Source organism: Eubalaena glacialis, chromosome 3 (assembly GCF_028564815.1).
Source record: "Eubalaena glacialis isolate mEubGla1 chromosome 3, mEubGla1.1.hap2.+ XY, whole genome shotgun sequence".
In the NCBI taxonomy this organism is placed as follows: Eukaryota; Metazoa; Chordata; class Mammalia; order Artiodactyla; family Balaenidae; genus Eubalaena; species Eubalaena glacialis.
In genome coordinates, this window is record NC_083718.1 from 98,942,703 (window position 1) to 98,953,061 (window position 10,359).

General features: G+C 37.7%; 1 protein-coding gene across 1 annotated transcript; it reads left to right on the forward strand.

Annotated features, from left to right (window-relative positions):
* The first annotated feature begins 2,005 nt into the window (after positions 1 to 2,005).
* On the forward strand, positions 2,006 to 9,882 carry TAF13 (TATA-box binding protein associated factor 13). The gene is made up of 4 exons (XM_061186229.1): positions 2,006 to 2,067; positions 2,906 to 2,984; positions 6,509 to 6,606; positions 8,693 to 9,882. Exons 1-4 carry the CDS (start codon positions 2,041 to 2,043, stop codon positions 8,861 to 8,863), a joined length of 375 nt encoding a protein of 124 aa, XP_061042212.1. The 5' UTR covers positions 2,006 to 2,040; the 3' UTR covers positions 8,864 to 9,882.
* The last annotated feature ends 477 nt before the right edge of the window (positions 9,883 to 10,359 follow it).

Consider the following 10,359-nt stretch of genomic DNA (forward strand, 5'->3'; position numbering starts at 1 on the left):
ATAAATGTTCATTGTTTTAAACCACTAAGTTTTGGGATAATTTGTTTCACAGTAATAAATAACTAACCTAACTACCCATGTAACTATAAAATATAATGTCCTAACTATAATGTAAAGTAAAATAAAGACAGTAAATTATAATAATATGTGTTTCAATATGTAAATGCTCAGGTATCACTACACTAGGGGGTATAATGATTTCAGATGCTTGCACCTATATGTAGAGTCACCATGAATGCAGGAGCTAAAATGCAGACTGACTCCAGTGAGTTTTGGCTATCCAAACTATTACAAGTGATACAGCCTTTCATGACATTGTTTCCTGAAATGTTTCACAGCTCTTGGTAAGTTGCAAATAAAACAAAATACTATATCTCTCCAATTCCAGGGTAGTTACTGTTTGGGGGAAAACTCTCAGCTTTTTCCTTCCCGTGTATCTTTCTCCTTTACTTTCACACTGAACGCTTCACTTATGACACTTCTCATGACCAAATATGTGGGTCCCCCCTCCCCCCCTCCACACCAAACAATTCTGTGACACCAGCTGGGTGTCCTGCAATTTAACTCAATACTGACGCTATTTACCTGGAGATAGTGTTAGATCTCACGGATCAAAGGCTCAGTTCCGCAAGACTGCTCCCAACTTTAGATGCCAATCGAAAGTAGTAGGTCCCCAGGTTACCCACAACTTCTGTCTGACTTGGCTAAAAATCAGAGGTTTCCATGACCTCCTCCCCCTTGGATTTGGTTATTTCCTAGAACAACTCACAAAATGCAGGGAAACACGTTTACCAGTTTATTAAAGGGTATGGTAAAGGATACAGATGAAGAGACACATAGGGCAAGGTCTGAGTGGATCCTGAGCACAGAGCTTCTGCCTCCATGAAGCTGGGGGTGCATCACCCTCCAGGTAAGCGGATGTGCCCCCCAACCTGAACGCTCTCTGAACCTCCTACTATTGGAATTAGTAGGCAATACAAGGCAATTGTTATGCCTTGTATAGGCATGATTAATTACTAACTCCATTTCTAGTTCCTCTCCCCGCTCTGGAGAGGGCTGAAAATTCCAAGCTTCTAATCATGGCTTGGTTTTTCTGGTGACCAGCCCCCATCCAGGAGCCATCCAGGAGCCCACCTAGAGTTGCCTCATTAGTACAGGAGCTGCTTCTAGTGCTCTTATCACTTAGCAAATTACAAGGGTTTTAGGAGCTCTGTGCCAGGAAGAGGGGTGGGGTGGGTGAGCAGAGACCAATACATGTACTTTCTACTATCTCACAGTTGCATTCCTAGAAAATTCAATGTACCTTAAAAGCATAGGAAAATGCTTTGTGTTTATATGTTAACAAAGTTATGTTCTAGGCCCAGCTAATTATGAACAGATTTTTCACTCACAGGAATGTTTAGCAGGACATTCAGAAATAGTGTATTGTTGAACAATCTTTCCCTGTGTGACATCATCTCTTGCATTGCAGAACACCTTATATCCCTAGCTTTAGCCTTCTAAAGTCCCTGGTTTTCCCAAGCACTGTTCTGATTAAAAAAACAACAAACAAACCCACAAAAAATTAAATCCTCAGTCTAAGGGGAGATAACATTCCCTTGAGAACTGGTAGCGAAGTACAATATCCCCAATAACCAATAAGCTTGGCAATAAATCATAGTGGAACTCTAAGTTGTTGAAATTGTTTAAATACACCACTGGCTAGCCCCTCAATGATCCAAAGCTTCGCAGTCCCGAATCAGGAAGCGGTGATCTGATACGCAGAAGCAAGTTCAAGGTGACAGCGAGATACACGGCACCTAGCCAGTGATTTCCTTTTCGTTGCTAATTTTTAATTCCTTCTTGCCAAGACGTCACCCTTCCCTCCTTTAGTACTGTTGTGGTTCCACCGCTGGGCGGGACGCGCACGCCCCACTTCCGCAGGCAGGGTTCCAACTAGGCCCCGCCCCGCCTCCTCGCGTCACCGGAAGTGAGGCCACGGAAGTAGTAAAACCCGCTCCATGGGAGGCGGGCGCGCTCTGGAGGTGGCTGGCTGCTGGGATGGCAGATGAAGAAGAAGACCCCACCGTGAGTGACCGCCTCTGTTCCATCCCACTTTTTTATTCACTCTCTCGGGCACAGTAGCGGAGGCCGAGTAGAGAATCGGGTTTGTTTCCCTTAGTGAATTCAGCCGAGAGAATCGGGGACTTCACCCCGTGCTAGGCTTTTTGTTCCGATTAATCTTAGGACGCGGGGCAGGAAGAGTAGGAGGGTGGTCCCCTGCCCTTTGCTTTCGGTACATATTTGCCAGACACCCTTTGAAACACCTAGAGAATCATCAGAGGACAAAGCTAGTATTTGTTAGCCCTCATTATGAACCAACAATTCAACTGCTAACAAAACTATATACTTATTGTAAAGTAGTGGAAAAATAATGTACTCAAAGTCAGGGAACATGGGTTTCAAAATCTCTGTTCTCTGTGAGCAAAGTTATTTAACTTTGAGCCTCGGTTTTCATGTCATAAAATAGGCTTAAGTCTTACTTGAGGTAAGTTCTTAGCACTGTGTAAGCAGTGCTTAGTAAATACTAGTTTTGCTTACTCTGATTCAATATCAACTCTTTTAATAGTAAAACCGTCTAGAAATAGGCCAACTTTGTTGGTTAAAAAAAAGAATGTATGGTCGTTGGAACTGTTCCAGGAGAGGCAGTACAGTTGTTGGGGACATTGTAGAAGCCATTCCTGTATGAGTCTGAAGTTGGACAGGATAGTTGTAAGGCCCCTAAAATGATAAGGTTTTCATGGTTTTTTGCTGCTTGCTTTATTTAGGCTTTCTGGCATGATATCAGTGTTGAAGATGGAAAAAAATGTTAATTAAAAGTCAAAAGCAGTGCTTGACGTATCTATGTATACATTTTAACTTCTAGTTTGAGGAAGAAAATGAAGAAATTGGAGGAGGTGCAGAAGGTGGACAGGGTAAAAGAAAGAGACTTTTTTCTAAAGAATGTAAGTAGTATTTGACAATGATTTTTTATAGATAAAAACTTTTGGGTATGTCAGTTCAAAGATTTATTGTTCTGAATGTGTTTCCTTGTAGGGACAATATTCTCAGACTTGCATATAAATTCTGTTTAACCTGTGAATCATAGATAGTAATAATCCTAACCCCAATTTATGTATTTATATATATGCGTGTATACACACACACACACACACACACATACATATACTTTTTTTTTTAAGTAAAGAGATGTGATCAATGTTTCAATTCAGGGCCTAAGAACATACCTCCATTACTTTTGCTGTCCCTTACCTTTCAGCAGTAGGAGCAGGGACTCCTTTGACTGTAAGCCGAAGGTTCTTTTGGATCCTGGAACAGGTGCTGACGGTAGGAATTAAGTTGGGGCTTTGGACTAAGGCAATGGACAAGGCAGGAAGATGGTGAACAATGTGAGGCAGTCCAGTGGCATAGAGATTATAAGGTTTTGGTTGTCTAGTCTGTTCTCAGTAGACCTTTTGTGGCAGCAGCAAGGAGAGCTGCTGCTACTACTGATGATCGAGGCCAGCCCCTGAAAGGCACCGTGAGAAAGTGCTCTCTATCTCCCAGACCTGATGAGGCGACACATCACTTGGTTTATTTATGCTGTTTCAAATGTAAGCAGTTCCCAAATGCTCTTGAAACTACAGTCAGTATGTCTTTTTTTTTTGCCATTCAAATCCCTTTCTGTATCTCAATTTCTCACCTTAAGTTGACCACTCCTTATTCCATCTCTGATGTTATTTGCTCCATTTGTACGTGGTTTTACTTAAGTCGGCATAAGAAGGGGATTCCTACACCAGAGCATCCCAGAGTGATGACAAGAATTCGGAATCTTCACAGCCTTTTCCTTGTCTTACCTGAATCTTCCTATGCCTTACTGACCAAGATCTGTTCTCCTAGACCTTCTTTTTTAAAAAAATTTTTTGCTAATATAACACAAAATTTCAAAGCATTCACTTCTGTTTGTTTATGTCTTTACAGACCCTTTAACCAAATGCAGTTTACATACTTCCTGTCTAGTATGTTTTTCCTTTTTCAGTGAAGTATATTTCCCTACTGATGAATTCTCCCCATCAGAATGTTAATGACAAGGTATCTTCCTCAAAATATTTAAGGAAAAATATTAAGTTTACAGTGGAGAATCCTGGCAGACATTACTTTAGCCAAGTGATCAAAGTTAAGATCACCAGTAATATATGTTGACATTACATACCCCTGATATGATGCATTAAGAGGTACATCATCACTGTGATTCCCTTTCTAGTAATGCATAACCACAACCTAATCATGAGAAAACATCAGACAAATGCAAATTGAGGGACATTCTACAAGATAACTGACCAGTATGCTTCAGAAGTGTCAAGGTTATAAAAGACAAGGAAGGGCTTCCCTGGTGGCACAGTGGTTAAGAATCCACCTGGTAATGCAGGGGACACGGGTTCGAGCCCTGGTCCGGGAAGATCACACATACTGTGGAGCAACTAAGCCTGTGCGCCACAACTACTGAGCCTGCGCTCTAGAGCCCGCGAGCCACAACTACTGAAGCCCGCATGCCTAGAGCCCTTGCTCCTCAACAAGAGAAGCGACTGCAATGAGAAGCCTGCGCACCGCAACGAACAGTGACCTCCGCTCACCACAACTAGAGAAAGCCCGTGCGCAGCAACGAAGACCCAACGCAGCCAAAAATAAATTAAAAAAAAAAAAGACAAGGAAAGTCTGAGGAACTGTCACAGAACAGAGGAAACTAGGGAGGCATGACAACTAAATATTGTGGGATCCTGAAACAGAAAAGGTACACTAGTGGAAAAACTGGTACAATCTGAATAAGTTCTGTATTTGTACCAGTGTTAATTTCTTAGTTTTGAGAAATGTCTTTGGTTGTGTAAGATGTTAACATAAGGGGAAACTGGATATAGGGATTTGGGAACATTGTGCTATTTTTGCAACTCTTCTCTAAGTCTGAAATTATCTAAAAAAACAAACCAAAAAAAAAAAAGCAAAAAAAAATTTCAGAATCCAAAAAAGAGGGAGGGGAGAAAATATTGGCTCCTGTGTTTGTTTTCTCCCACCTGTATCTGGACCTAAAGGCTCTTGCCAGAATAAACCCTAGGGGTACTTCTCTATCCTAGGCTGGCTTCCAGGTCACCCCTTTCTTTTCTTCCGCAGGCCTGGTCTACTGTCTTCTTAGTTCTGCCTGCTTTTGCTTCTCCTAAATAGGAATTATTCTTAATGTACTCATTCCTGCTTTTAGAAGTGTTCTAGGAGTTCTTTCCTTTTTTTTAAATGTAAAACTTACATACAATAAATTGCACTAGGCTTCATTGAACAGCTTGATGAATTTTACATATATACATACACTTGTAACCACCAGTCAGATCAAGATACAAAACATTTCTAACATATGACAGAGTTTCTTAGTATTTATATACCCCTTTGAGAATCTGCTAAGAGTTGATTCTTCTTCCCAGAAAAATGCACACACAAATAATGTATAAAATTTTTACATATAATTTCAGTAGGGTTCCAGGACTTCTCAAAGCTCGTCCATGGACTGATTGGGAGTTTATAGGCTATAGCATAAGAATCCATATGGATCCCATCTGCCCTAAATCACCAAGAAGTGTAATACTGTTGTGGGTAGGAGTATAGACTCTGGAGCCAGATCATCTGGGTTCAAATTCAAGTTCCATCTCACTATCTGTGTGACCTTGGGTAAATCACTTAAACTCTATGCCTCAATTTTCTCATCTATGTAGAATGCGGATAATAGTAGTTTCTACTTCAGAGGATTGTCCTGAGGATTAAATGAGCTTACAACAGTGCCTGGCATGTAGTAAAGGCTATATAAGTTTTAGCTATTAGCAGTTATTTTCATTACTCTGTAGACTTTTCTTCTCTTTTGCATTTTCTATGGTTCCTTCAGATGAAGACTGAAAGGGCTTTGCTGGCAGTTGCTTTGATCCAGGGAATAAAATGTCAAGATTCTGTATAGTAAGCCCTTTGCTTTCTCCTTTTGATTAACCTGTTCTTCCTATAAGAAGGTAATTGGAGCACTTTCTCTCATGTCCTCTTCCTTATGGTAGTATCAGAAAGGATTTTGCCTTCTTTTTTCCAAGACCTCCCCCTCACCTGAAAACACTCCCAGTAAAAGCTAAACCATTGCTACTCATCCTGTTCCTGCTACGAAGTTTCCTACTTAAAGGTATTCTGGGGTTGTTGGTGAGTAGATAATAGAGATTAGGGAAGGAGTATTGATATCAGGGTTCAGTAGCTGGGAGGGAAGGGGAGTTCCTACCTAGGGAAGGCTAGGTAAGAACAGTTGGTTATGAGCTAGTGGTTAATACCCTTTACACCAAAATCCAGACTTGGAGACAAGAACTACAATGTAAATATACTTTTATACCAATATCTTCTATAGCTTGGTTCAGTTCTAATTTGAAAAAAGTATTGGTCAAGTTTGTTTAAACAAAAATGATTGTTCTTTTTACAGTACGGTGTATGATGTATGGGTTTGGGGATGACCAGAATCCTTATACTGAGTCAGTAGATATTCTTGAAGACCTTGTCATAGAGTTCATCACTGAAATGGTAAGTTTTTTTTGGTAATTGATCTTAGTTAATTAAGGAATAGATTTGAAATTCTAACTTTTAGATAAGACTAGAACTATGGCATCCTTTTGAAATAAGCTTGAGTGCCATTTGAGTGCCTGTTTCGTGGAAGTTACTGGTTACTATTTATCATTAAGGATAGAGAGAGATGTAAGTGTGTGTGGGTGTATACACACAAACACACAAACACCCACACACACACATACACACACAATATATTCTACCCCCTCCTCTGAATTTTATTTATAAGAACATAATTATAAGATCCTTGAATAAAATGTAAAATATTACCCATAATCCCATCATCCAACATAAATTTCCCTCTTCCAGTATTTATGTAAAGATACACAGTGTTTTACATAGTGTTGATCATAGTAAACATTCTTTTTACTCAAAGTTTTTAATATTTCCTATGTTCTAATCACAATTATTTTAGTAGCTGCATAAAATTCATTCAAATTATTTTCTAATATACTTAACCATTACCCTATTGAAATTATTTACATATTATTTTTAACTGAGTAGATAAGTTTGAATGACCATATTCATGAAATTTCCCCCTTCTTTGGATATGTTCGCAGGGATGGGAATACTGAGTTTGTTTGTGTTCAGTTCTTATAAATTTTTACCCTGTGTTTTGGATTATTTCCTTCGTAAAGAATAATAGAAGTAAAATTATTGGGTCAGAGAGTGCATTTTTTAAAATCTTTTTCTGCTTATAAAAGTAATATTGATTAAATTTAGAAAGTATTAAAGAGTTCAGGGGAAAAAATAAAAATCTGTAATCCTTCTACCTAGAGATAACTAATGCTGAGATTTTGGTGAATATTCTTTTGTCTTTTTACACATATTTTTAAACTTTATAAAATTGAAATCATATAGTATATATAGTCGTAGAACCTGCTTTTTCACTTAGGTCAGTCTACAACATTTTCCCTGTGTCATCGCATAATTAATATTTTTGATGGCTTCACAATATTAATTGACTAGATGTGCTCAAATTTGTTTGTTCAGTTTATTAAATATTTAGTTTCCCTTTTTCAGTCATTAGAAATAATGCTGTGATGAATTTTTGTTTTTGCAGTATGAATAGTAATGGTAGGGGATGAGATTTGATTTTAAGGAAACCCACCAATATTTATCAGCTACTGAGATGGACACAAAGTTTAAATGAAGTGGGTGGTTACAAAGAAATTATAAAATTATTTTATGCAAATGAAGACAAGCTACATATATCAAAACACACAAAAAGAAACATCAGTGTGAATGGATAAAGAAGATGTGGCACATATATACAATGGTATATTACTCAGCCATAAAAAGAAACGAAATTGAGTTATTTGTAGTGAGGTGGATGGACCTAGAGTCTGAAATACAGAGTGAAGTAAATCAGAAAGAGAAAAACAAATACCATATGCTAACACATATATATGGAATCTAAAAAAAAAAAAAAGGTTCTGATGAACGTAGGGGCAGGACAGGAATAAAGACGCAGACGTAGAGAATGGATTTGAGGACACGGGAGGGGCAGGGAAGGGTAAGCTGGGACGAAGTGAGAGAGTAGCATTGACATATATACACTACCAAATGTAAAATAGCTAGCTAGTGGGAAGCAGCTGCATGACACAGGGAGATCAGCTCAGTGCTTTGTGACCACCTAGAGGGGTGGGATAGGGAGGGTGGGAGGGAGATGCAAGAGGGAGGGGATATGGGGATATATGTATACGTATAGCTGATTCACTTTGTTATACAGCAGAAACTAACACAACATTGTAAAGCAATTACACTCCAATAAAGATGTAAAAAAAAATTTTTTTTTAAATCAATGAATTTGATAGTTTTAATGTCCTTAGTATTAAAATATGTCTATAGAGCATTGAAACATTGATAATAACGGTAGAAAGTGGGCAAAGGACATTAATAGAAAGACAATTCATAAGTGAATAGCTATAATAAATAGAAGAGAAAGTTTCAAACTCACCAGCATTAAATAGACACAAGTTAAAAGAATAAAATGTTAGATTTTTAAAAAATTAATTGAATTTAATATGTTTCTTTGTAATAGACTCACAAGGCAATGTCAATTGGAAGACAAGGTCGGGTACAAGTTGAAGATATCGTCTTCTTGATTCGAAAGGACCCAAGAAAGTTTGCTAGGGTTAAAGACTTGCTTACTATGAATGAAGAATTGAAACGAGCTAGAAAAGCATTTGATGAAGCAAACTATGGATCTTGACACCTTTTGTACTTTCTGAAGCTTCATTATTTTCGGGGGAAACCATATTTAATAACTATATTTTCCACAGTAACGTTCTGATATCTAGCCATGTGAATGAAAGATAGAGAACCACAAAGTTTTCAGTCTTTATTTTCATGTCTTCAATTTTAGAGTGATATTTGAGCCTTTAATTGCCTGCCATTATATTACCATACTTTGAATTACTTACTGGATTTTAACGACCACATGTACGTCAAAGTACCTTGCAAACCATTCAGTTCCTTCTGATTTTTTGCCACTGTAGGCTGTACTGTGGCTGTTTAATATGTGACATCTAAATGGTACCTTTGATAGCTAAGACATGTGTTTCATGTTTCTAAAGTTTTTAGATTACAGTAGTCTAAGTTATTAAAAGATAGTGAACTGGTTTGTGTTTCTTTTAAGGAGAAAATGATAGAAAATACAGCCTTTTTAAAGAGTGTTTATTTGTCTTAAGATAATTTGTTTTAATACTCTTCTTTAGATAATGAGTGATTTTTTTGATTTTAATTTTTTTATTTTTTGAGAAACTAAAAGTTTCCTATGAATGCTTCTGTGTTGGAAGACCTATTTGATTTAAAATCTTTGGGGCTTATACTGTTTGTCAGGTTTTAAGAGAACTCATTTTCCCAGGTCAAATTAAAGCTTCTAAATGTAAGTGTTTTCAGTAGCAGGAATGGCATTGCTGAAAAAGCTGATGGTAGGATAAGCATTTGGGGTAGTGTTTTATTAACATATTTGTTAGTACTTGTTCATTGTGGAAATGTGTACTTGACTAAGACCATGTGTGGCTATGGAAACCACTTTTGTAGTTCAGCATATACAGGTTTTGTGTGTATTTAGCTTATTATTCTTGCACTTAGCGTAAAGTAAGGATTTAAAATTGCATTTAAGGGGATCATTGGATATGACTGTTTGTGAAACTGAATGTTTTGTGTGCCACTTATAAACATTATGAATCAGTACTTAGGAAAATTTTACTTAACCTATCAATATAAGGAATAAAGTATGAAAAATTAAAAAGATCAATACTTGAATTTGACTATGTGATTTATCAAATTTGACTATGTGATTTATCAGCTTTTCTCCCCCATGTAATTCTAGCTGCTTAATGTCACTAAAAACCTTTTTTCCATATTATTCTTGTAATGCTTCTGAATTGGTAATGAGATTCAAGATAGCTGGGCTGATCTTTTTATTTGAAAAAGTAAAAACCAGTTAAAAAGCAACGACTGAGAGTGGAATAACAAAAAATCAATATCACTATTTTTGCTAGTCAGGGTCTACTTCACCCTGAAGAAGGACCTGGTAGTAACTGCCATTAGGCGAGTTATACTGGGTGCCTGTATTAGTCAGCTTGGGCTGCCATAACAAAATGTCAGACTGGGTGTCTTAAAAAATGGAAATTTATTTTTTCACAGTTCTGGAGACTGGAGGCCTGGGATAAGGTGCCAACATGGTCAGGTTCTGGTGAG

What these genes read in the sequence shown, in the direction of transcription:
- TAF13 (XM_061186229.1), top strand. Translation starts at nt 2,041, where the DNA reads ATGGCAGATGAAGAAGAAGACCCCACC. An exon ending in ATGAAGAAGAAGACCCCACC is followed by an intron (nt 2,068 to 2,905) that starts GTGAGTGACCGC and finishes TTTAACTTCTAG; the next exon opens with TTTGAGGAAGAAAATGAAGA. An exon ending in GAGACTTTTTTCTAAAGAAT is followed by an intron (nt 2,985 to 6,508) that starts GTAAGTAGTATT and finishes TTCTTTTTACAG; the next exon opens with TACGGTGTATGATGTATGGG.